The 26283-nt window shown below is 52.0% G+C and overlaps 1 protein-coding gene across 4 annotated transcripts; it reads left to right on the top strand.

The window, feature by feature from the left end:
- Positions 1 to 3451: 3451 nt before the first annotated feature.
- On the top strand, positions 3452 to 24932 carry SMG9 (SMG9 nonsense mediated mRNA decay factor). Of its 4 annotated transcripts, none has more exons than XM_070450743.1 (15): positions 3453 to 3730; positions 7049 to 7204; positions 9557 to 9631; positions 9725 to 9989; positions 10086 to 10183; positions 13026 to 13138; positions 16300 to 16411; positions 17706 to 17819; positions 18519 to 18614; positions 19001 to 19086; positions 21582 to 21688; positions 22345 to 22452; positions 22651 to 22779; positions 23052 to 23196; positions 24422 to 24932. In XM_070450743.1, the coding sequence occupies exons 2-15, from the start codon at positions 7055 to 7057 to the stop codon at positions 24498 to 24500; spliced, it is 1677 nt and encodes a 558-aa protein (XP_070306844.1). In that variant the 5' UTR covers positions 3453 to 3730; positions 7049 to 7054; the 3' UTR covers positions 24501 to 24932. The 4 variants fall into 4 exon arrangements, with proteins under 4 accessions (XP_070306847.1, XP_070306844.1, XP_070306846.1 ...); XM_070450744.1 differs by lacking the exon at positions 3453 to 3730 and adding an exon at positions 3817 to 3927; XM_070450746.1 differs by lacking the exon at positions 7049 to 7204 and having other exon boundaries at positions 3452 to 3730.
- Positions 24933 to 26283: the final 1351 nt, after the last annotated feature.

Consider the following 26283-nt stretch of genomic DNA (forward strand, 5'->3'; position numbering starts at 1 on the left):
TCACACAACCCTCCTCCTGAGTCATCATCCTCTCTCGCCCAGGGAAGGGACAGTGGCTTCCTCATCTCCTGCTACCACTGCTGCCCAGCTGCAGCCCACTCTCCTCACAGCAACCAGCACTGCTTTAACTTTTTTGCATGTACGTAACAGTCTCATAGTTCAGAAATGTAAAAGTCTTAAGAAAACATACATCACAACATGCTGGTCCTTGCTTACAGCCCTCCAAAGGCTTCCTGTTTCACTTAGAAGTAAATTCAAGAGCCTTTACCTATGGCCTACAAGGCCTCATGTAACTTGGCCCTCTCTACAGCTGTATCCCTAAATAATCCTATCCCTATTTCACTATGCTTCAGCCACTCTGGTCAACTTGATAATCCTTGAACAACCAGGTCCGTTCTCACTTTGGAATCTTTAATCTGTTTTTCAGCATCTTCCTGTGGTTCATCCCCTTACCATCTTTCAGGCCTCTGCTCAAATGTCACCTTCTCAGAGGAGCCTTCCTTGACCACCTGTCACTCTCTGTGACCTCTGTCACTCTCGATTCCCTTATCCTGATTTTTCCTTCCAAGTATCTTTTACCTGACATCATCCACCCCACCAAAAGATCTGTTCCAGGAGGGCAGGTGCTCTGTCCTATCACTAAAGCAGTGGTCCCCAACCTTTTTGGCACCAGAGACCAGTTTCGTGGAAGACAGTTTTTCCACAGACAAGGTGGGGTGGTTTGGGAATGATTCAAGCATGTTACATTCATTGCGCACTTGATTTCTATTATTATTACATGAACTCCAGCTCAGATCATCAGGCATTAGATCCCAGAGGTTGGGGACCCCTGCACTACAGGATTTCCACTCTACACCATGTCTGGCAGATGACTAGAGTTCTATAATTCATTCAATAGATATAAACAAATGAATGAAACCAACAGAGAAGTGCCTTGAGAAATGAACAGATCATTTGGCAAAGGGCTCTTAAAATTCCCAGTGCATGTACTCTTTGACCCAGCAATTCTACTTCAGATGAGGTACTCTATTGATAATACTATCACCTACATGCAATCTGATGTACAACAATATTCATTGTGATGAATGTTGGTAATAGCAAAAGTTCAGAAAGAACCTGAATGCTTATCAATGGGCAAATGGTTAAATCCTGCACATGCACACAACTGCATACCATCCTACTAATACCAAAGGCAGCTCTCTGGGTGCTCAATTGTGACTCATAATTAGGCAGGCTGCCCATTGCCTGCAAAAAAATGTGGGCTCACCCTAGAATGAGACAGGCTGCGGTTTGAATCCAGGGATGCCTCCTGGCTACAGGAGCTTCAGTAAGGCCCTTCTTTTCAGACTCATATTCTGCATCTGTTAAACGAGGAAGGGAGGTGGTTACAGTGATGAATATAAACCAGAATGTAGTATACAGTGGGCCCACGGTACAATGCCAAGCCTCTCCTTTTCCTTTAACTCAAATTTCCACCTCTAAGGGTTTCCCAGAGGTGAAACTGGCATGGAGGCTCCTCTGGGGTTGAGAAATTCAGGTAATAAAAACAGATGCAACCTAACAGATGAAGATGCTAAAAAGGGATACTGACAGACATAACACAGAGGTGTCCTGTCAAGTGTATCTCTGCCAAACACCCACAGTCTTCTGGAGAATCCATAAACAACAGGACTCTCAACTCAGTCTGTGTGATGGTTGTTTTCACCCAGACTGTAACAGCCTGGAGAAATAATTCCACCTGCCACCTGTGCTGAGAATATGGCAGCAGGGATGAGGCCTGGAGGGGAGGGGAGCAGTTCAGACTCAGTCACTATCACTGTCATTGTAAACCACAAAATAATAACACAGGGCCACTCTACATGAGTGCTCAGCCCCTCAGGTGTGTCTCACTCTTTGGAACACCATGCAATGTAGCCTGTCAGTCTCTTTCGTCCATAGGATTTTCCCCAGATAAGTTACTAGAGTGTGTTGCCATTTCCTACTCCATTGGGATCTTCCCAACCCAAGGATCAAACCTGTGTCTCCTGCATTGGTAGGTGGATTCTTATTCACTGTGCCACCAGGAAAAGTCCACCTCCATTGTACTTTTTAGTTATTTGGCTGTACTGGGTCTTAGTCGTGGCACTCTGGATCTTTGCTCTTTATCGGGCCATTTGGAAATTTTAGTTGGGGCACATGAACTCTTGGTTGAGGCATGTGGGTTCTAGTTCCCTGACCAGGGATGGAATCCAAGCCCCTTGCATTAGGAGTGCAGAGACTTAGCCACTGGACCACCAGAGAAGTGGTGATCCATCACTCCCTTTTTCCTTCTTTGGCCTTGCAAAGCGGGATGCAGGACCTTTGTTTCCCAAGCAGGGATCCACCCGGTGCCCCCTATACTGGAAGCATGGAGTCTTAACCACTGGACCGCCAGGGAAGTCCTCCACTGTAGAAATGGATGAAAAGGCAGAAAGAACTTGTCCAGGCTCAAGTTCTCAGCTCCAATGCTTTGGTGTAACAGTAGCTTCAGAAGGACACTGGGAAGCGGAGCTCTAGGAATGGAATATGGGAACCAGCGTGGATAAAGACTTTTCTCGTGTACCCCATGGGCTGCTCGAATTTTGTAAAAAAGTACATGTATTCCCCGTCCAAATAGAATTTTTGCATGAAAAGGGGTAAATCCCCCACTCATCTACTTAGCTATGAATACACATACACTTCTTTCTTCTCTTGAAGCATCTATCGTTCTCAAGGATAACCATCCGCTCCAGCTAAGTCGCGGAGCCCTTTGGACCGACTGCGCACGCGCCCTCTGCAGACCGCGCTCTGCCTGGCATTCCTTTTGGGCGCGCACTGGGCTCCGCAGGCAGGCGTTTGAATTTTCGACCTTTAGCACTATTCCTCCTCCACCGTGGCTCGCGAAGGGTTTAATACGGTGGTCTTTTTCTCACCAGTCCGCGTTTCGAATCCCTCAGAATCTGACCTGCCCATGTCTGCTGCCTCATCCCCAGTGGAACTCCAGGAGTCCAAGCCAGTCTGGCTGGACCTTTCTTCCCAGGTTCCCTCGCCTGGAATATCCTTGCCCGCCCTTCAAGAACCGCGCCCTTTCCTAAGTGATTTGATTTCCCTACTGTCTCTTTCCACAGGCCGGGATCCCTTCCAGCGTATGCGCCAGGTCTGATTCATTCCTATGTTCTCAACACTCAGTCAGTCCAGGACCTTAAATTCTCCCTCGCTGTCTCAGCTCACAGCGTCTCGCCTACTCTGCTGAGGAAGGACTAAAGTCCTAAAAGTCTCTGGCGCCACCCCCCACTCAGCCCCAGCGTCTCCGCAAGCCTACGCATGCTCCCTGCGACGCGCACGCGCACTAAAGCAGAATCCGCGAGCCTGTTGAGGCCAACCACCTCCATCGACGCATGCTCAGTCTGGCGCTCACGCTCGATTCTCGCGCGCCCAGCCCGCGGCGCATGCGTAGGGTCGGCAGCCCGCGAGACCTGGTTTCAGTTTGGCCTCGCGATATTTCATCCAGCTGTTCCTCCCTCCGGCTGGCCTTCCTTCGGTGCTGCTTCCGGGATGCCCTGACCTGTCCTAGGTTGACCGGTACCGGTTCTCTTAATTCTCTCCTGCGACGCTCCTGGGCCCCCAGACTACATTTACAGCCCGGTGGCTTCTGGTGGACCCTGCTCACCCTTACCCTACCCCATCTCGGAGAGCCCGCTGCGCCCCAGGAACCAATCAGCAGCCGCCTTAGGTAAGAGGCCCACATGTCCGCTCGAGGCGAGCGCCCCTACGGGGGCGGGGCGTGGGGCGTGTTTCGGGGCCCGCCCCTTCCTCGACCGCTAACTGGTTGCTCCGACGCCGGACGGCTGTGTGGAACTGAGTACTCAGTAAAGCGACCCATCAAATGCTGGGTTGGCGGGAGTTCGGTGGAGAGGAGACAGATGATATGTATATGGCAATTTCAGTTCTGGGGGGGGGGGGGCATTAATAGTGAAGGCCTGTAAACTAGTGGCAGAGTACTGCGAAATCCCTTTAATAACGTGCAAAGAGATACTTAAGTCCTGGGGACACTCATAGAGGGCCTACAAACGAATCCTCGACTTTTGTCTTCCAAATGACAACAGAAACTGTGTAAAAAGTAATTTCAGTTCTGGGGTTCTCCCATGGGAGGCTTCTAAACAGATTCATAATTATGAGGACGTCCCCTGAGTAAAACATTCTATACTCAAGTTCCAGGGGAGACCCCATATAAAAGACTGTACATATATATGTAATTGTTAGAGAGTCTTTTAGAAAAAGTGTGAATAGACTCAAGTACTGGGATGGGGGTGGTGCTTTATACCATAAATGCGGGGTTAGGAATTGAGAGACTCCCCAGACAACTTGCAGATAGACACTTTGATTCTGGGAGATCCCCCAAAAGGGGCGTGTTAAGAGATGCCTAAGTACTGAGGAAGCTCCCCCAAAGAGCCTTAGTTTAATTAAGCTCTTCATTTCTGGGAGGTTGCCTTAAGAGTCCTGTAAATGAGCACAACTGGGCTGGCTTTATACTTTTCTGCGGGGGGGGGGGGGGGGGGGGTAGAGTCCCCAGCGGAGAAGGCAGTGGCACCGCACTCCCGTACTCTTGCCTGGAAAATCCCATGGACGGAGGAGCCTGGTAGGCTGCAGTCCATGGGTTCTCTAAGAGTCCAACACAACTGAGCTACTTCACTTTCACTTTCTTGCATTGGAGAAGGAAATGGCAACCCACTCCAGTGTTCTTGCCTGAAGAATCCCAGGGGTGGGGGAGCCTGGTGGGCTGCCGTCTATGGGGTTGCACAGAGTCAGACACGACTGAAGCGACTTAGCAGAGTCCCCAGAGAAGCCTAGAGACAATGTTGCGAGTCCCCCAAATGCTTGTAGGTGAACTCTTAAATTCTGGGGAACTCCCCATCAGGGCTGTAGAATTCACTCAGATACTGTGTAAGTTCCCAGAAGAACATGTATGGGACAAGGGTCCTTCTGGGTTTGTAAACAGACACCTTGTTGCTCAGGCAGAATCCCCGTTGAGACAAGAAAACAGACACTTAAGTGCTGGGAAGGTCTCCAGGATAAAGTGTAAACAGGCCCTTAATTGCACAAGAGGGAGGAGTCCCAATTTCTGAGGGGACTCTTCATGACTGTAAACAGTCATTTAAGTGCTGAATCAGTTTCCATAAGAATCTTTAAACTGGCCTTGCCCTCCTTTGTGTCAGAATGCAGTCTTCCACCTAGTTTGTGGCTGGGGAAGAGGTCATGTAAAGCAGTGGGAGAGGAACTAGACAAAATTACTAGCTAGCAAAATTACTCCTGCATCCAGTAAACAGTTATTTCTGTTCTAGTGAAAGTGTCTCACACAGGGACCTCTTAATGTCACTGTGTAATGGGGTAGGAGGTGGAGCCATTCATAGAATGATTTGAAGGCACCTAAGAGCCAAGCAAAGGTCAGCATACTTTTTCTGTAAAGGTCCAGAGGGTAGTTATTTTAGACTCAGCAGTCTGTCTCGACTGCTCTGCCATTGTATCAAGAAGCCAGCCGTAGACAGTTTATAAATTGATAGATGTGGCTGTATTTCAGTAAAACTATTCCCCAAAGCATAAGGCAGACCACCTGTGGCCCTGTGAGCTATAGCAGTTTGCCTCATAGTCCTGCCAAGAGACATACTCAGAGATTTCCCTGGAATGAGGTGTAAACAGCTGGATAAACTCCCTAGTGACTGATGAAAGAAAGAAAGTGAAGTCACTCAGTCGTGTCTGACTCTTTGTGACCCCATGGACTGTAGCCTACCAGGCTCCTCCGTCCGTGGGATTTTCCAGGCAAGAGTACTGGAGTGGGTTGCCATCTCCTTCTTGAGGGGACCTTCCCGACCCAGGGATCGAACGCAGGTCTCCTGCATTGCAGGCAGACGCTTTACCATCTGAGCCACCAGGGGTAGAGAGTGGGTCATGGAGGTAACCGTATATTTTATAGTGTCTTAGATTAAACCCTGGGGAGAGCTTGGAGTTTGAGGATGGCAGACCATCAGAAGTGGAAGGTAAACACACTGAAAGCAGAGGGACGCCAGATGAAAATGGGTCCTTGAATATTGGAGCCCCCACACCCCCCAAACATTGGCTTATCAGAAGAGTAGTTGTCAAACTGGGAGTCACGTTACAAATATGTTTGGATAGGATTTGCTACACTTTCGGAAAGAGTATGTCCCCATTTGGGGGGCTTCCCTGGTGCCACAGTGGTAAAGAATCTGCCTGCAATGCAGGAGATGAGGGTTCAATCTCTGGGTCAGGAAGATCCCCTGGAGAATTAAATGGCAATCCACTCCATTATTCCTGCCTGGGAAATCCAAAGGATGGAGGAGCCTGGTGGGCTACAGTCCATGGAGTCACAGAAGAGTCCAACACGACCGAGCAACTAAACAACAACAATATCCCATTTTTATGTGACCCTGCTGCTATGTGTTATTATTTATGCTGAGCAAAGTGATTCGTAGTTGGGAATAGTTTTGGCTACAAGAGAAAGAAGGGGATATTATTTGTCTCTGCATCCAGAGATAGCCAATTTAAGGTTAATATTCAATTTAAGGTTAATAGGGAATCTCCAAACCTCGTGTTTTGTTCTGTCCTGCCTTCTTTCCATTCAGTTGCCTCACAGGACAAAATATCTGCTTGAGCTCCAACCTCCACACCCACATTCCTTTCAGCTAGGAGGAGAAGGGGATAAAAGGCATGTGCCAGCATCTGTGAAGAAAAGTTTCCCAATGCTGCCAAAACACACTTCTAGTGTCACACCGTTGACCAGAAAGAACTTAGTCACATGGCCACACCTAACTGTAGACCAGCCTGAGAAGTGTATCCTGGATAACCATGTACCCACCTCAGAACTGTGGGTTTTATTTCCTTGAAAGAAGTGAAGAATGGATATTGGAGCCCACTGACGGTCCCTGCCGCAGCCACAGAGCTCTCTTGAAAGGATGTGCTTTCTTATAGTCCAGGGTAAGCCAGATAGAGTGAGGAGAGACTCTTCACCTTGGAGTCAACCTCATTCTCCCCACAGGTGACCATGTCTGAGTCTGGGCACAGTCAACCGGGGCTCTATGGGATAGAGAGGCGGCGGCGCTGGAAGGAGCCAGGCCCTGGCGGCCCCCAGAATCTCTCCGGACCCGGAGGTCGGGAGAGGGACTACATTGCACCCTGGGAAAGAGAGAGACGGGTGAGTGTCTGGGTCCAAGGGCAGCATTCATGCGTCCATTCATTCCACAAAGGTTTATTGAGCGCCTGCTGTGTGCCAGGGAGGTATCTGTGGACAAGACGAACGGTCCTCAGAGGATGATAAAGGGACTGTCTTAGATGAAGTGGTCAGAGGAAGCTTCTTTGAAGAGCTGACTCGTGAGCAGAGACCTGAGGTGAGAGGACAAGCCCTGACAGAGTCTGAGTGAAGAGCCTTGAAAACAGGAAAACAACCAGTGCGAACGCCCTGAGGCCTTTATCTGGTGCATTCAGAGAGGAGCCTGGGGGCACCAGTGGCTGCTTGGATGAAAAAGGGAAAGCCATAGAAGATGAGGTCAGAGGTCACTGGGGCCAGGCCATGTGGGACCTGCTTGGCCTTGGGAGGCACTTTGGATCTCACTGAGGGAGATTGGCGTTGGAGTGGAGCTGGGAGGTGCCAGAGCTCCTGTCTTCCAGAGCTGTGTAATCACAGAGTCCGTTTGTTTGCTGAGCAGTGTGCTGGCGCTGTGCAAAGTGCTTTCCGCCCGTGGTTCTTCCTGAACTCCTGCAGCTCCCCTGTGAGGTGGAGCCTACATTCCACCTGATTGTCACTAAGGAGGAAATGAGTCTCAGAGGGGAAGGGACACCCCCAAAGTCACAGGTCAATAACCTTTGGGGCCAGGACTCGAACCCACATCCAAGGGAGCCTAGGGCATAGCACCCTCGTGCCCACTCTAGAGACTGTCCTCTCCTGGGAATCAGGACTTGGGAACTTCGGCCTGGGCCCCGTCCCACCCTGCTCCTCTTACTGCCAGAACCCATACCCCTGGGTTCTTTCTCCAGCGCCCTGTCCACCTCTGAGGGCTGTTTGTGGGGAGGTGGAAGAAGGTAACAGTTGGGACAGTTTTTGAGCCATAAAATGGTAGACACGAAGGAAATTTCTTCACAGTGAGCTTGGCTCTTGCTCCTTCTCTTGGGTCTCAGTGTAAGGGGGAACAACAGTCTCCCTTCCACACGCATCATTCTGGGGAGCGTTACCATCTTCCTGCACTGTCAGCTTCAGTCCCTGAACAGGCAACTCCCAGATCTCTGGTCTGTGACTCTGACTTCGCTGCTTAGCCCCAGCAGCCTGCTAACTGGCCAGTGGACTCCTCACAGCTGCCACATCTCCTGCTGACCCTAGTGTCTTCCTGCCATTTCTCTTCCTCTCAGGATCACTGACAGCCCATCAGGCCTCATCCTGGACACTCCCCACTCCCACCCTCCCTGCACCAGTTGCTGTACAAGGTGCCTCCTGACTATATCTCCAATCCATCATCATCTCTCCACCCTCGCCTCTTTTTTATTTTAATATTCATTTATTTGTTTGTTTATTTAATTACTTGGCTGCATCAGGTCTTAGTTGCAACATATGGGATCTTTCCTTGTGGCGTGCAGTCTTGAAAGCCCAAGGGCTCCATAGTTGCAGCATTTGGGTTTAGTTGCCAACCAGGGATCAAACCTGCGTTCCCTGCATGGGAAGGCAGATTCTTAACCACTCGTCCCCCACGGACATCCCCCTCACCTGTTCTTTCCAAAGCACTTTGATATCCTTTGGTTTGTCCGTTGTAGGCCAGTGAGTGAGCAGGCTTTAAATGTGTCCTCAGTATGTGGGTGAAGAAACAGACCCAGTGAGTGGTCTAGACCCTCCCAAGGTTACTCAGGGCTGCCAGGAAGGAACAGGACTCTAACCCAGGTCTCTCCCCTTTCTTAGATGGATTGGGGGTGAGTCAGGCCGGAAGAGGGCAAGGTGTGGGAGTCAGCTCACAGGTCTAGGGAGGAGAAGGGGACTGCACAGCTGTCAGATAGCAGCTCTAGGTAGCTTGCTCCTGCTGTGTGCATGATGCCACGTGGATGGTTGGGGAGTCCTGTCTACTCTCAGCCTCTTAACAGTCCTCTGAGGAAGGAATTCCTGTCCCCATTCACCAGATGAGCACACAGGCGTAAGTGAGGGTGGTTCCTGGTCCAAGTCCATACAACCAACAAAAGCCAGGGCCAAGTTGAACACAGTTCCTTCTCCTGAGCGCCAGCTCCTCCCACCCAGGGTTGTCCAGCGGAGCAGCTGGCAGCGTGGTTCTGGAGCCGGATCCAGACTGGGACTTGGCTCCGACACTTAATGGCTGTGTGGCCTTGGGCGAGCCGGTTAACCTCTCTGGATCTCAGTTACTTTATTCGATACTTGGGGCTCAAGGTACCTCTCTGACAGCGCTCTCTAGGATAGGAGGGGTTCATGTCTGAAGGCATTTTAGAGTGGCACTTGGCACTTCACGGAGTGTCCAGGGTGTCATTCCTGAGTAACTGCCCTCCCTCACCACAGGATGGCAGCGAAGAGACCAGCACAGCGGTCATGCAGAAAACCCCCATCATCCTGTCAAAACCTCCAGCAGAGCGGGTGAGCAGGGCAGACTCTTTCTTTGGAAGGGGAGGCTGGGAGTAGCCAGGACAAGGATCTCTCCCACTGACCAGCACCTTCTCGCTCCCGCAGTCAAAGCAGCCCCTGCCTCCAGCAGCCCCTGCTGCCCCGCCTGCCCCAGCCCCTCTGGAGAAGCCCATTGTGCTCATGAAGCCCCGGGAGGAGGGGAAAGGGCCAGCGGCCACAACGAGTGCCTCAACCCCCGAGGGCACTGCCCCACCACCCCCAGCGGCCCCCATGCCACCCAAGGGGGAGAAGGAGGGGCAGAGGCCCACACAGCCTGTGTACCAGATCCAGAACCGGGGCATGGGCACTGCCGCCCCAACAGCCATGGACCGTGAGTTGGGGGCCGGGTGGGATCTGGTTGGGAGCCGACACCCCCTTGCACAGAACCTCAGCACATCCTCTGTCTCCTGCTTTCTCTTGCCTGCAGCTGTCGTGGGCCAAGCCAAACTGTTGCCCCCAGAGCGCATGAAGCACAGCATCAAGTTGGTGGATGACCAGATGAATTGGTGCGACAGTGCCATTGAGGTACTGGGGGGCTGGGCAACTCTCCCTGTTCGAGCTTCTCTGGGTTGCACCCTCCCCTCCCCGGTGCCCTCCACTTTCACCCTCTTGGCAGGCAACACCAGCCTCGACGGCTTTTGGGCAGTGGCAGCAGTGAGAGGGGTTCCCCGGTGGCTCAGCTGGTAAAGAACTTGCCAACCAGTGCAGGAGACAGAAGACTCAGATTCCATCCCTGGGTTGGGAAGATCCCCTGGAGAAGGAAATGGCAACCCACTCCAGTATTCTTGCCTGGAAAATTCCAGGGAAAGAGGAGTCTGGCAGGCTACACTCCATGGGGTCATTCAGTTCAGTTCAGTCGCTCAGTCATGTCCGACTCTCTGCAACACCATGAATCGCAGCATGCCAGGCCTCCCTGTCCGTCACCAACTCCCGGAGTCCACCCAAACCCATGTCCATCGAGTCGATGATGCCATCCAACCATCTCATCCTCTGTCGTCCCCTTCTCCTCCTGCCCTCAATCTTTTCCAGCATCAGGGTCTTTTCCAATGAGTCAGCTCTTCACATCAGGTGGCCAAAGTACTGGAGTTTCAGCTTCAACATCAGTCCTTCCAATGAACACCCAGGAGTGATCTCCTTTAGGATGGACTGGTTGGATCTCCTTGCAGTCCAAGGGACTCTCAAGAGTCTTCTGCAACACCACAGTTCAAAAGCATCAATTCTTCGGCGCTCAGCTTTCTTCACAGTCCAACTCTCACATCCATACATGACAACTGGAAAAATGATAGCCTTGACTAGACGGACCTTTGTTGGGGTCATAAAGAGTCAGAAACGACTGAACATGTCCATGCAGCAGTGAGAGGGAAGGGATGAGAGAGTTTTCAACTAGCTGGGTGGAATCTCAATGGCTCAGCTGTGCTGGTTGTTCAGTTACTGAAATACTTTGATACTGGTTGGCCAAGAGGGCTCCGCTAGCACCACAGAGTCCCTGGTCCCTCCTCCCCAATCCCACAGCAGGGCAGCCTCCAGGGCCTGCGCCAGTCCTTCTCCTGATTGGTCGAACCCCGTGCTGGACCAGTGCACACTGGGTTGAGCTTCAACCCTCCGAGGTTCCCCACTCCATCCCAGGAGCCCACACCCTAGTTCACACCTCACACTCCTGGTCATCATATCTACTTCAGTGTCCCAGTCTTTATTTCCCTTCTTCTGATGTGTTTCCCCCGTGACCTGACACATCACTTCTCTGCTCAGATTCTCCCAGGTGAGCCCCCCTCTCCTTCCCAGCTTGGCCTGAGTAGGACAACGTGCCAGGCCATCTGTTTCCTGGCCCCTGCTGCCTTTTTGGGTCCACTCTCATCTTGTATCAACTGCAGCATGGGGAAAAAAAAAAGATTACTGTCCAGGCCCTGCTGTTGAGCGCTTACCCACAGATCCCCAAATATGGCTCATATAACTGAAGAACTGAATTTGTTGTTTTGTTTCATTTTAATTAAACTTAAGTGGTCACATGTGGTCAGCATCTACAATATTGAATAGCGCCAGCCTTTGATATTCTTCTTTGATGGGTCCAGGGTTCGGCCCAAGATTAGATTCTTTTTTTTTTTTTTTTTTTTTTTAAGAGCTCTCCAGGTGATTCTGCGGTGCCATAGCCACATGGAGGGCTATTCTTCTTTGAGGAGTGTCTCTCACACCCCCTGGTGTTGAAAGTCAGCACTGCTGGCAGCCCAGAGGCGAAGGTCTCCAAGACTCCACAGGACTCTTTTTTTTTTTTTTTACTTGTTAATCTTTTTTTTTTTCCATTTATTTTTATTAGTTGGAGGCTAATTACTTTACAATATTGTAGTGGTTTTTGCCATACATTGACATGAGTCAGCCATGGATTTACATGTGTTCCCCATCCCGATCCCCCCTCCCGCCTTCCTCTCCATCCCCTCCCTCTGGGTCTTCCCAGTGCACCAGCCCTGAGCACTTGTCTCATGCATCCAACCTGGGCTGGTGATCTGTTTCACCCTTGATAGTATATTTGTTTCAATGCTGTTCTCTCAGAACATCCCACCCTTGCCTTCTCCAACAGAGTCTAAAACTCTGTTCTGTACATCTGTGCCTCTTTTTCTGTTTTGCATATAGGGTTATTGTTACCATCTTTTTAAATTCCATATATATGCGTTAGTATATGGTATTGGTCTTTATCTTTCTGGCTTACTTCACTCTGTGTAATGGGCTCCAGTTTTCATCCATCTCATTAGAACTGATTCAAATGAATTCTTTTTAATGGCTGAGTAATATTCCATAGTGTATATGTACCACAGCTTCCTTATCCATTCGTCTGCTGATGGGCATCTCGGTTGCTTCCATGTCTCCACAGGACTCATAAATCCCACAGACAAGAGCCAGGGCCCGCCCGGCTCCCCTTCCTGCTCGCTGCTCCCTTTCTCACGCTTTGCCAGTTCTCCCAGCTTTCCTGAAGCCCAGGGTCTGCCAGGTGTTACTCCAGTGTCCTGCAGTTACCAGTTCTGTCTTCCACCTGTCCTTTTGTTCTGAGCCTTTCCCTTCCCGTCCCCAAAGTCAGGTGCCCCTTTTCCACTGTGCTCCAGCCACACTGACTTCATGTTAGCTTCTTGACCAGACAGGCTCTTGTCTACTTTGGAGCTCTCATAAATGCTGTTCTTTGTAGCAGGAACATTCCATGTGTCCCTCCACCACCACCACACATAGAGTTTCTGTGCCCAGATGAGGGGAATTCGGGCCATAAACACTTTTCTTTTATATCTGACAAGGCAGGGGGAGCCACGGAAGTCTGTAGGGCCCCCATTTCCCACGTAAGCAATAGGCAGATTTATGAGGGTTGCGTTCCGGCTTCTTCCCACAGTACCTGTTGGATCAGACCGATGTCCTGGTGGTTGGTGTCCTGGGCCTGCAGGGGACAGGCAAGTCCATGGTCATGTCGTTGTTGTCAGCCAACACTCCGGAGGAGGACCAGAGGTGAGGGGGGCATTGGGTAGGGGTGTGGAAAGCTGTGGGGGAGGTGGACACCCACCTTTATCAGCCGGGCTGTTGCAAGTGGCATCACCAAAGGACTTTGGGAAGTTACTTCCCCTCCCTTAACCTCAGTGTCTTTGTCAGAGGAGGATGATGACAGGCTGGACCACACTCTCATGCAGCTCCAAGGAAACCAGTCCTGTTCCTCCCTCCCTCCCTTACTCCAGGAAATGGTGCAGGGCCAGCCAGGAACTGGGATGGCCCATTCATTAAGTCTAGATTTAGGTCCACCTTGGTCTGAGCCCTGTGCTGGCTGGCTGACCTCGGGCAAGCCCCTTCACCTCTTGGTGTCTCACTTCCTCATCTGTCAAGTAAATTTTCGGAGACAGGATTGGGAAGGCAAACTTTAACATGAACCTGGCACAGGGCAAGTGCTCCCAGGATGTGGCTGTTTTGGCCTGGAAATCAAGAGTGAGGGAAGAGACCTGGAAGAAGGGTGTGGCTTCTAGACTAACCTCTTTCCTGCCTTGTTAGGGAGGATGGGGTATGGTTGTGAAGGTAGAGGATGGAGTTGTGGGAGAGGATGTGGGGGCGGGGGGGAGTTTAGGAACTAGGGCTCCAAACTGAGGGCAAGGAAGAGAGGAAGGCAGGGATCGTAAGGAACAGAGTAGGGGATACAGACAGTCTCAATTCAGGAAGAATCAAGATGGGGTGAGCAGGAGTGGTGGCCTTTGGGGATTTCTTTGAAAAAATGTGGGTATGGTTTTTTATGAAACCAATGATTTTGCTGTGGACTCCATGGATGGGCCTCAGGGGTCCATGAACCCTCCAATGGTGTATGTAGGATTTTACATATATCTCCAGCCAGGCTTTTCTTCTAGGGAAAGACGCCGTAGTTCCCAGCAGATCTCAGAGGGGCCCGAGGGAACCCCAGAACGGGTTAAGTTTCCCTATGGTGAGAACATACATCCCCAGACCCAGAACTGCGGGTGCTCTGCCTCCCGGCTGGCTCCATCCTGCTCTTCTCGCTCACGACGTCAGCTCCGATCTGGCACAGCTGCAGCTCTCTTGGCTGGCATTCTTTCCATCTCAGCTTCCACCCCCAGCTCTTGGCTCAGAGTCCTCAGCTAGACTCCTATCAGCCTGACATGTCTTTCTGAGGCAGCTCAGCCTGTGGTGTGGTAGACGTTGTTACCAACTTTTGTCATCAGGTCTCATAAGGTTTTTAAAAATTGTTTATTTTGTATTGGGGTATAGCCAGTTAACAATGTTGTTAGTTTTAGGTGAACAGCAAAGAGACTCAGCCGTACATACACATGTATTCATTCTCCCCAAACCCCCCTCCCATCCAGTGTAGGCTGCCGTGTAACATTGAGCAGAGTTCCGTGTGCTGTACAGTAGGTCCTTGTTGATTGTCTCTTATAAATATAGCAGTGTGTACATGCTAATCCCAAACGCTCTAACTGTCCCTTCCCCCTGCAAGCATTAGTTCATTCTCTTAAGTCTGTGAGTCTCTTTCTGTTTGTGAGTTCATGTGTATCATTTGCTTTTAGATGCTGCATTTAAAGAATGCCACGGGGTATTTCTGCTTCTCTGTCTGACTGCCTTCAGTCAGTGTGACACTCTCTGGGTCCATCCATTTGCTGCAAATGGCGTCATTTCACTCTTTTGTGGCTGAGTGATATTCCATTGTATATATGTACAGTGTCTTCTTTATCCATCTCTCTGTTGGCGGTCATTTAGGTTGTTTCTGTGTCTTCGGCTTTTGTAAACAGTGCTGCAATGAATATTGGGGTATGTGTATCTTTATGCTATTGTAAACAACGTGGCAGTGATTATTAGGGTGTTGTACATTTTTTTGTTTGGAATTTTTTTTTTTTTGTCACACCACACGTGGCATCTTCATTCCACAGCCAGTGATTGGGCTCCCTGCATTGGAAGCACAGAGTCTCACCACTGGACCACGAAAGAAGTCCAGATCTCATAAGTTTTACCACTAATTATCTTGAGAATAGGCTTCCCAGGTGGCTCAGATGGTAAAGAATCTGCCTGCAATGCAGGAGACCCAGGTTTGATCCCTGGGTCGGGAAGATCCCCTGGAGAAGGAAATGGCAACCCACTCAAGTATTCTTGCCTGGAGAATCCCATGGACAGAGGAGGCTGGCGAGCTATAGTCCATGGGGTCTTACAGAGTCAGAACCTTGAGACTTCATCTGCTCCTCTCCTCCTCCACACCCATCTCCTGGCCCAGGCCACTGCCACCTTCCCTGGAGGAGGCCTAACTGGTCTCCCTGCTTCACTTCAATTCAATTAGTATTTACTAGGCACTTTCCATGGGCCAGGCCCTGTTTTCCCCATTGGGGCTACAGCAGTAAAGAAAAACTGGCAGAAATCCCTGTCCTTGTGGAGCTTGCATTTTATTTTATTATTATTATTTTTTTTTTTTTTTGAGCTTGCATTTTAATGGAGGGGATGGTAAACAAGCACGTTAGATGGTAACTGAACGGGAAAGGGTTATAGGGCGGCGGCGTTGGAGCCAGGTTACCGTTTTAAATCGGGTGGCCCAGGAGACATTTGAGAGCAAGCAGACTTTGGGGAGGGGAGCAGGGAAAGCATTCCAGTCAGGGCAGGAACTAGGCACCGAGACACCCACATCCTCTCCCTGTGGGGGGGAGAGTTTTCAGGTCTGTGTGTCCTGTGCCTGGCCTATGGCGGGCACACTTGGTAATGAAGAGCTGGCAATTTTATATCGCCGTGTGTCAGCCACTCTTCTGAGGGCTTTACGTTTGTTAACCTCACAGTCACCCTGAGAGGTTGAGACTACTGTCCTCTTTTTATAGACGAGGAAACGGAGAAGAAAGATTAAGGAACTTGCTCAAAGCCACAGCCAGCAAGAGGCAGAGCTCGGGTTTGAATCAAGGCAGTCTGGGAGAGTCCTTGCTCTTAAACACCTCAGTCTAGTAATTTTGTTGAGAATTCACAGGTCTACATATGGGTTGGGGTGAAGTCACATGATATAAAACGTAGCACCCAGACAGCAGGGCCACGGATGGAACGCTTTGTAGGCGGGTGGGGAATCAAGTCCCACAGGCATTCACGGCCTCACTCGAGGCGGCAGAGGCCGAGAACCTGACCTCTTCATGACCCCACCTGCTCCTCCGCAGGGCGTATGTTTTCCGGGCCCAGAGTGCCGAAATGAAGGAGCGAGGGGGCAACCAGACCAGTGGCATCGACTTCTTTATTACCCAAGAGCGGATTGTTTTCCTGGACACACAGGTGCCGGCCCCCACCCACCCCACCCCACCCTGCAGCATACCATGTTAAGCTCCTTCCCTGAAAGCGTCTAAGCCACAACTTTGCTTGGGTTCCCCGTGGCTCCGGCCAAGCCGTGGACATGTTTGTGCCTTTGGGCAAGTTGTGTCTCTTCTTGACCCTTAGTCTCTTCTTGTCAGATTTCATCCCTCTCCCCTCCCATCCGTTGTGTGCAAAGGCGCCTAACTCAGTGCTTCCCAACCTTTTTGGCATTGGGGATCAGTTTTGTGGAAGACAATTTTTCCACAGACTGGGTGGTCGGGGGAATGGTTTGGGGATAATTTCTCATAAGGAGCTCACAACCTAGACCCTCGCATGTGAGGTTCACAGTAGGATTTGCGCTCCTATGAGAGTTTAATGCCGCTGCTGATCTGACAGAAGGTAGAGCTCAGGCGGTAATGCGCATAGCGGGGAGCGGCGGTAAAGACAGATGAAGCTTCATTCAGTTGCCTACCGCTCACCTCCGGCTCTGTGGCCTGGTTCCCCCGGGGGTTGGAGACCTCTGCTGTAGCCTATTGGTTAAAAGTGGGGGCCCTGGAGTCAGTCTGAAGCCAGATCTGACCTTAAATTCTTACCAGTTGGGTGACTTTAAGTTTTAAGCTCCCCCAGACACCTCAGTTTGTTCATCTGTGAATGGGGTTGATAGTTGTTTTCAGCTTCATAGGAGGGTTTCAGGGAGTCAGTGGACCAGTCCAGGCAGCGTGCTGGGCCCAGGAGCCATCACATGGGAAAACTTCAGGCACCTGAGTGTCACGGGAGCCGGCCTGTCCTGTGATGCCCAGCAGCTTTCTTCAGCTACTCCGGGTTCCCTGTTCCTCAGCCTGGCATCCAGGGCCCGTATGGCTGGCCTCCCTCCGACGCACCACGGGCTCTCTCCCAAGCTGTGCGACATCAGCCAAGTAGCTTAACATTGCCATTCCTTAGTTTTCTGAAGCAGGATAAACAGCGTTACCTCCTTCAGGGGGTTTCTGTGAGGCGTGAGTGAGTGAACGCAAGGGAAGTCCTGTCAGGGCCTGGCAGGAAGTGGGTTCTCAGTCCTGTTGGCTGTCAGGACTGGCACCACGAGAACACACTCTCTCCCCCTGCTCTGCTCCCTGGCCACTGCCTTCTCCCTGAAGACTCCTCGGGGGCAAGTGCCTCCTCCCAGGAGCCGCTGCCTCTGAGTGGCCACTGGTGCCCATGTGGCCGTCCCAGCCCCGCTCGTGACTGACCACAGTCTGGTTCTCGTGTGCTGTACTCGCTCCCCCACTGCCTGCAGCTCCTCAGGGAGAGGCCCGGCCCACAGCTGGTGCTCAAGGAATGTTGGTGGAACAGAGTTCTGGCGCCGCACACATGGATGACGGGAGAGTGGGAAACCTTGCACAAATATGCGGTGAGACCTGTGTGCTAGGACCACCAGCACTCAGAGACACAGTGAAATGGCTGTGGGTGGGGCCAGGACCTCCATGGAGCAGAACAGAAGTTAAGATCCAAACACTGTGGTATTTGAGTTAAGTTTTAGAAAGGGAGCCCTTGGGAAAACCTCTTTCTTAAAGGATTCCACCAAGCGCAATAAGAAATAGATAGCTCAGCCGCTAATTTAGTCTCTTTTCTAAATGGAATGTTCCTTTAAGAAGAGGTGATGAGCTCACCGCTAATTTTTGCACACCCACTGATGCCGTTTTTAAAATCCTCACCAGTCTTCACATTAATCATGGTCATTTGACCTAAGTAATTATCTTAGTGAAATTTTGAAGGCATTTGAAACAACAAAACAAGGGTTTTGTAGGAACATGACTCATTCATGTAGATGTTAGATTTATTAGCCCTGGAAGCATTCTTCTAGGGCAGGCGACACTTGAGAGCAGTGGGGATTTGCAAGAGCTGGGGAAAGTGAAACTGCTTTGAGACTTTTTTCTTTTACCTCCTCTCGCTGATTAGCTCTGTACTAATTAGAAGGAAGCTGCCTGTGTTTCCAAACTTACTTTGTCCTGAGAGACGGTGTACTTGCCATCACCGGGTGGAACTTGGGTGACTGTGTCTCCTGGGATCCCTGCTCCCACCCTGACAATCTTCTCTCTTCCTACCCCAGCCCATCCTGAGCCCCTCCATCTTGGACCACCTCATCAACAATGACCGCAAGCTGCCTCCAGAGTACAACCTGCCCCACACCTACGTTGAGATGCAGGTGAGGGAACCGAGCCAGGCCTGGAGACCCGGGGCAGAGAGCTCATGGGTATGGGTTGGCCAGTTCTATTTGCAAAGAGCCCTGGGTACCCCGAGAGCTGGTGGGAGAGGATGGCACCAAGAGTCAGGTCTGACTCTACCCCTCGGAAAAATAACCCCTACCTTGACCTCCACGTCCACCTGTATGACCAGGGGCTGATCATTGCCATCTGGCTCAACCTAGGGACATCCTGGAAGGGAAGTACCAGTGCAGTCTGGACACAAAGTAGGTGCTTATAGGCTCAGAGGCCCTTTTCCTGTGGCCCCCTCAGCTGAGTCCTGAGATCAGGGACCCCATTCTGGACCCTGGGGACCTTCAACTCTGTTGTCCCTTCCTGCCCCCCTCAGTCGCTCCAGATCGCTGCCTTCCTCTTCACGGTCTGCCACGTGGTGATAGTCGTCCAGGACTGGTTCACGGACCTCAGTCTCTACAGGTGAGGAACTGTGGGGGGTGAGCCAGCTGAAGGACGGGCACCCAGACTCAGCGATCTGCCCAGCTCTAACCACTCCCACACGACAGCCAAGGGGGCCCTTTGAAAATATAAGCCAGAGAGCGTCACTGCCACTGACTTCTCTTTCAGCGCACGCACGTAGACTGTGCTTGTTACTCCCAGTAAAATCTGAAGTCCTTCCCCTGCGTGGTTTACAAGGTCCAGTGTGATGTGGTCCCGGTCACCGTGTTGACCTTTCCCACCACGTCCCTCACTTCTTCCATCAAGGGTATAGTGGCCCCATAGCTGTTCCTCCTGCTACTTTGAACCTCTGCACTCCTCATCCCTCGGCCAGAAACACTCTCCTCGGGTGCCAGCACCACCCCCCATGTCCTTGAGGTTGACCAGAGGCCTCCCCTGACCTACTGAGTCTCCTGTGACCCTGCCGTGTACTTCTTTGCATTGATGACAAAGTCTTCTTTATGGTCCTTCTCCCTCATTAGAATGTAAGTCCCAGTGCCTCGCACACTGCCTGGCACAAGGTGGACGTTTAACCCTAGTTTGTTGAATGAACAGTGTGCTGAGGAGCTGGCACGTCTGGTTCTTTGAGCCTTGTGGTTCATCTCCTCCAGGCACGGGTGCTGTTCCCGAAGTACCCTGCTGGGCTGGGAAGGGAAGGAGCCAGGATCTGGCAGGAGTGCTGCCTAAAGCAGCTGGAGGTTCCAGAAATGCCCCCGGATAGGACTGGCTCCCATCCGTAGGTCCCAGGAGGTAGCTGTGGGTTGGCCAGCAGCCCTGGGCTCAAGGCCCAGACAGACAGATGGAAGGAACGGGAGCTCGCAGGGAGGGAGAGCCAAGCTGAAGGCAGCAGATGTCCCCAGAGTCAGGCAGCCCTGGGTTTGAATCTTCGTCCTTGTTAGGCGGTGGTTGCTTTTTCCACAGTTCTTGTAAGCAAACGGTGTCTGGCGATGAAGTGAGTTAAAGAATGTAACTGTTCAGCACAGTACCTGGTACATAGTAAGATGTTGACAAGTAGGAGCTTAATGTGTGTGCTAACAACTCTGGGGCTGGAGATAGGCTGAGGGTCTGGCCAACAGTGAAAAAACAATTTTTTGGGAGAGCTAGCTGACATGACTAGATCTAAGTGGCTTCATTTGGAAACATCCCCTCCTCCCACCATTGTCTGTTGGTTCGTTCAGGGAGCAAGTGTATTGGGTGTTGTTTAGGCCAGTCGCTGTCCTTTGCCCTAGGGATACAGATGTGCTCGAACAGATAACACAGGCTGCCCTGGGAAGTTCACATTCTTGGTGGGGTAGGGGGTGTGTTGTGGGCTGACCTGGCCCACGCAGAGCCTCAGTTTTAAGTCAGTGTCTTCAAGGTGGGCTTCCCAGAGTGGGTGAATCACTGGAAATTGTGAGCAACACATTTGCATATGTCTGCATGAGGAGAATAGCCAGAGTTAATCAGACCCCATTATCTCTTATCTCAGGTAATGGGTTTATTTTATTTACTTTTATTGACATATGTTTGGGAAAATTTACTTTAAAATTGCATAAACTGAGAACTTATATTGATGCAAAAACCTGCACAGTTTTATTCCTAATTGTCAAAACTGGGGGCAGCCAGGATGCTGTTCAGTAGATAAATGGACCCGTAAGTTGTAGCACATCCACATGTTGTTCAGCCGCTCAGTCATGTCTGACTCTCTGCGACCCCACAGACTGCACCGCACCAAGCTCCTCTGTCCTCCACTGTCTCCTGGAGTTTGCTCAAATTCGTGTCCCTTGAGTCAGTGATGCTGTCTAACCACATTATTTAGTGTTGAAAAGAGATGCGCTGTCATGCCATGAAAGACATGCAGAAGCTTCAAATGCATATAATTAAGTGCAAGAAGCCAGTTTGAAAAGGCTTCATACTGTACGATTCCAACTCCGTGACATTCTGGAAAAGGCAAACTATGGAGACCAGTGAAAACATCAGTGGCTGCCAGGATTGGGAGGGGAGAGGGGAGCAGAGACAATTTAGGGCCCGAGAAACTACTCAGTGTGATTCCCTGTGGTGTGCTCACATGATTTTTTTTGTTGTTGTTGTTAAAACCCACAGAACAGACAAACAGCAGGAGTGAACCCACATGTAAATCATGGGCTTTGGGTGACAGTGGAGGGTCATCAGGGGATGGGGCAGGCAATCTATGGGGAATCTCTGTATTTTCCACTCAATTTGGCTATGAGTCCAAAGCTCTAAAAATAAAGTCTTCTTCTGGATGGCATGAATTCGTTAAAAAATACATAGCATGTTGATATGGGTCCATGAGTTGGTGTCTAAGGGTTGTCTCTGGATTCCCTAAAATTGTGTGAGGAACATGATGTCTGTGTGGTGCTTTTTCCCACCATGGCTCTCGCTTTAATCAGATCCGCAAAGGGAGCCCCCTCCTTCCCCAGACAGTGGGATACAGAGGGGCAGGTTCTGGAGCACCAACCTCTCACCCAAACTCCCAGGTTCCTCCAGACAGCAGAGATGGTGAAACCCTCCACCCCATCTCCCAGCCACGAGTCCAGCAGCTCATCAGGCTCTGACGAAGGCGCCGAGTACTACCCCCACCTGGGTGAGTGGAGGGTGGGTGAGGGGCAGAAACCCGGGGGGGCGCTGGGAGGAGCGCCCGCGAGAGCCGTGAGGAGGCGTCAGAATTGTCTGCCACTGCCTCTGAAGGCCCCCTCAGGCATCAAGGGCACGGCCCCTAAGGCTGACTTCGGCTCCTCGATCAAAATGGGAACCTCATAGGAGCAGGACCTTAGTCTTCCCATATCTGGATTCCTGGCCTGGGGCTCAGGGAGTAAGTGTCAAGTTGGCCTGAGTGGCGCCCTGCACCCTGGCCGTCCTGCCTGGGGCCCCTGCACACATGTCCTTGGCCCACTCTGTCCCTGCCCTGCTCTCCTGCAAAGATCTGGCTCATTTACGATGCTCCAGACAGGCTCTTCCCCATTCTTCCACCTGGCCTGGCCCCTGGTCTTTCTGGCTCAGTCCTGATCACATGCCCACCTACTCTTCATCTTTTCCATCAGACTGGGGCCTTCCTGAGTGCAGAAACCAGATCTAACTTATTTTTCCGGGTCCCCAGCATCAACCAGCATAGAGGCCTGGTACTGAATACTTACCTGTGATCTGGACTCTGGGTCAGGGCGGGTCTTTGGAGTGAGGGGGGGAGTCCACGTGGAGCAGCACCAGCTGCCTCACAGGCTCCACCTCCCCCCCCCCCCCAAGTCTTCCTACAGAATAAAGCTCGCCGGGAGGACTTCTGTCCCCGAAAGCTACGGCAGATGCACCTGATGATCGACCAGCTCATGGCCCACTCCCACCTGCGGTACAAGGGTGAGGGTCTCCCAGCTGCTCCCAAGCTGGCCTGTGGCCCCCTGGCTCCCAATCCAGTCCCATGGCCCCCCGCCCCCCCTCAGACTTAGGAGGGAGGTCAGACATGGTCCCCTGACCCCAACTTGACCACCCAGCACAGACCTCCCTCCCCACCCCCTGGCCCTGGTGCCTGCAGCCTCTCATGGTTCTCTCCGCCAGGTACTCTGTCCATGTTGCAGTGCAATGTCTTCCCTGGGCTCCCGCCTGACTTTCTGGACTCTGAGGTCAATCTGTTCCTGATGCCTTTCATGGACAGCGAGACAGAGAGTGAAACGCCGCCTCGCGCAGGTAGGGTTCCCCCTCGAGGGGATTGGGCCATGGGGTGACACGGGCTGTCCTGGTTTGAGGGTGAGAGAGACTCTCCCGAGCAGAGACATAGGCCTGTCCCTGAGTTGCTCAGACCCTTTCTTGGGAGCGTGTTTCCAAGTCATGGAAGAATGGGGGGACCTGCACTGAGGCTGAACTCAGAGGCACTCCTGGGAGGCCAGGACGCTGTTGATGGGGAGGCCGGCCCTCTCTTGGCAGGCTCCCTCCTCCCCTCCTAACCTCTAATTTTCTAGGACCTGGTTCCAGCCCCCTCTTCTCCCTTCTCCCTGGATACCGAGGCCACCCCAGCTTCCAGTCCTTGGTGAGCAAGCTTCGGAGCCAGGTGATGTCCATGGCCCGGCCGCAGCTGTCACACACGATCCTCACCGAGAAGAACTGGTAAGAGTGCTCGGCAGAGGGAGGGGGTCAGTGTGAGGAGCCCCATGTCGAGGGTCTCAGGGATCTCTCCGCACCTCAGCACCCGTCCTGGAACGTTGATCGCCACCGTCTTGTTGCTGTTCCCTGTGATTTTGAATCCTTATGAGCCGGTAGTATGTAGGTCGCGTTACCCGTTTTACTAGTGGGGGGGGTTAGGCTCAAAGAAAGGAAGTGTTGTGTAGTGAGGTCACATATCTGTAATTAGGTGTCACTTGACTGCAAGGAGTAGGACCAGTGCGCCTGGTCAAGTTCAAGGATTTATTCTAAGACCCTCAGTGCAGAAAGCATAGCAGCACCAAAGAGGAAAGCAGAAAGCCGTCAGGAACCACGGGAGCTGCGTTCTTCAGCTCCCGTGGCTCTCGGGTCGCATCGTCCCCCCCACTTTCCCACCTCTGCCCTCGGGCTTTCTCCATCTGCCCTCACAGAGCCCTGCATCACCTCCCCAGCTTTGACTCTACGTGACTTTCTATGTCCAGAGCCCACAGATCTAGGACTGCCTCGTTTCCAAGAGAAACAAGAACTCGAGAAGTAGCTTTAGCTTGGCTCCCCCGGGTCTGTCCAGTCAGCTGTGGGCAGAAGGGGCAAGGAGTGCGGACACAGCAGGACGCCACTCAGGGTGCAGGGCCTGAGGGATCGGAGCCCTGCCCCTCTTGTTGGTGTGAAGCAGGACCCCGCAGGGGGGAGGGAAGTGGGGCGGTGGTAGGGTTGCGCCGCTGCTGGACGTTGCTGGGGGGCTTCCCTGGTGGCTCAGTGGGAAAGAACACACCTGCCAATGCAGGAGACTCAGGCTCAGCCCCTGGGCCAGGAAGATGCCCTGGAGAAGGAGATGGCAGCCCACTCCAGTATTCTTGCCTGGGAAATCCCATGGACGGAGGAGCCTGCCAGTCTAGTCCATGGGGTCACAAGAGTCGGACACAACTTAGAGACTAATGACAACAAAAGACGTTTCTGATCACCACAAGACTCTGGGGGGCTGAACAGATAGACCCATACCCACGAAGGCCAGCACTGAGGGGAGTGGGAAGCAGTTTGGGCTCACAGCTGGGGGCTTGTGGACTTCAGCCTTGCTTTCCCCCGGGGAGGTGAGGGGCTTGGGCCACCTCACATTCCCCACATCCCAGGCGATGGGGTCAGTCGTGCAGGGCCTGCAGCCAGGGCAGCGCTGACTCTCGACCTCCCCTCACAGGTTCCACTATGCCGCCCGGATCTGGGACGGGGTGAAGAAGTCCTCCGCCCTGGCAGAGTACAGCCGCCTGCTGGCCTGAGGCCAAGGGGAGGAATGTCACACAGAAAACCCCCTTCCGGGCCCCCAGTGGGTAGTGACGGGCTCCCGCATTCTCCCCCCACAGGGTGGAGAAGGGCAGCAGGCCTGATGGACGAGGGACCGCGACTTCCTCGTCTGGAGACACGAGGGGTCCAGGGCCAAGCCCCTACCCTCCAGGGAGCGTTGTTCAGGGGGCGACTGAGATCCAGCCCTGTAGCTGGGCGGGGCAGTCCATCCTCAGCCCCCAGGGCCAGGCAGTGGGAGGAGCCTCCGTGGTCACCAGGAAGCCCCGCTCCGAGCCAGCCTCCCTCTGCAGGGACCAGAGCAGCAGGTCCCTCTGCCCTGACTCCAGGCTCCTGCCTGGAAGGTGAGGCTCTTCATCGGGAGCTCTTCATCGGAGCGTCTGGTGGTTGGAATAAACACAGTCACACAAGTCTGTTCTCGTGCTCCTCTTCCTCCCCAGCATGCGGTCCTGGGAATCCCTGAAATTTCTGGTTCCACCCTTTGGGGGCAGGGGAGCCATGGCCTTCCATTGAACTTCCTGTGGGGACACGTCCACTGTAGGTCAGAGTTGTCAGCAAGTATAGCCTCCCGTCTGTGTGTGTCATGGAGAAGAACGTGCAGGGCCCTCGCGTTTCATCTGTTCTCTTGAAGATGGTGCCTGCCTTTGGTGATATGGCCTAGCTAAACACAGTGCCTAATTCAGTACGTTAAAAAGTAGGACAGGTCCCTAGTTAAATACCATACAGAGTCACTCAGTGTCCACAAGGGATTGGTTCCAGGACCCCGAAGATCCCCAAATCGTGACTGCTCAAGTCGCTTAGGTTAGATAGCATAGCATGTGCTTATATCCTCCCATCTACCTAAGTCATCTTCTAGACCGCTTAAAACAGCTAATCCAGTACCAATGCTAATAAATGTAAATACAAGGTAAATTGTATGTAAATAGTTGCCAGCACTTGGTAAAGTCAAGTTTTGCTTTTTTAACTTTCCGGGTCCCCCCCCCCAACTATTTTCAATTCAAGGGTGGTTGAATCGAACATGTGGAACCCTCCAATACAGAGGGCCAACTGCCCTTCCCCTTAGTCAAAACAGGTGCTGCGCTTGTCAAATACTTATACGTTATTAACTTTTAGACATGATGGCTTCCCATATAGATATAGATATATGGATACGTATCTACTCTTTGAGAAATGGCCCCTCCCTTCAAATCCAGAACCTAACCCTCAATTAAATACACCAATCAGTTCATTATAGTACCTGCCCTCCCCAACTCAGTTAAACACAGTACACCATCCTAGTTCAGTGTTTCCCAAAATACTCGGAATTGGTCTGGTCACCACACCCTAATCCCAAACTAGTCCTGATCCTCCAGTGATGCCGCTCCACCCTTCACTTGAGCACTTGGTTCCAGTCTAAGCAGCTTGAGCTGGTCTGCCCAGTCCACCCCCCATGGCACTTTGGTCTCCCTGGCTTCTCCTTGCCCTTGGGCATATCCTGTATACAGTCCTGGTGTGCAGGTCATGGCAACCCCAGGGGGACTGGTCTTTGGAGAAAAAGGTACAACTGAAGAGGGTGAATTGAAGCGATAGTTGCACAGTCTTGTCCGACTCTCTGCGGCCCCATGGGCTGTAGCCTGCCAGGCTCCTCTGTCCATGGAATTCTCCAAGCAAGAATACTGGAGTCGGTTGCCATGCACCTTCCTTCTTCAGGGAATCTTCCCCACCCCCACCGACCCAGGGATCAAACCCAGATCTCCTGCACTGCAGGCGCCACCTGGGAAG

Source organism: Odocoileus virginianus, chromosome 20 (assembly GCF_023699985.2).
Source record: "Odocoileus virginianus isolate 20LAN1187 ecotype Illinois chromosome 20, Ovbor_1.2, whole genome shotgun sequence".
Classification (NCBI taxonomy): Eukaryota; Metazoa; Chordata; class Mammalia; order Artiodactyla; family Cervidae; genus Odocoileus; species Odocoileus virginianus.

Excerpts from the sequence above, each read along its gene's own strand:
- SMG9 (XM_070450743.1), top strand. The coding sequence starts at position 7,055 with ATGTCTGAGTCTGGGCACAGTCAACCGGGGCTCTATGGGATAGAGAGG. Across the intron at positions 9,990-10,085 it reads CGCCCCAACAGCCATGGACC|CTGTCGTGGGCCAAGCCAAA; the intron begins GTGAGTTGGGGG and ends TCTTGCCTGCAG. Across the intron at positions 10,184-13,025 it reads GGTGCGACAGTGCCATTGAG|TACCTGTTGGATCAGACCGA; the intron begins GTACTGGGGGGC and ends TTCTTCCCACAG.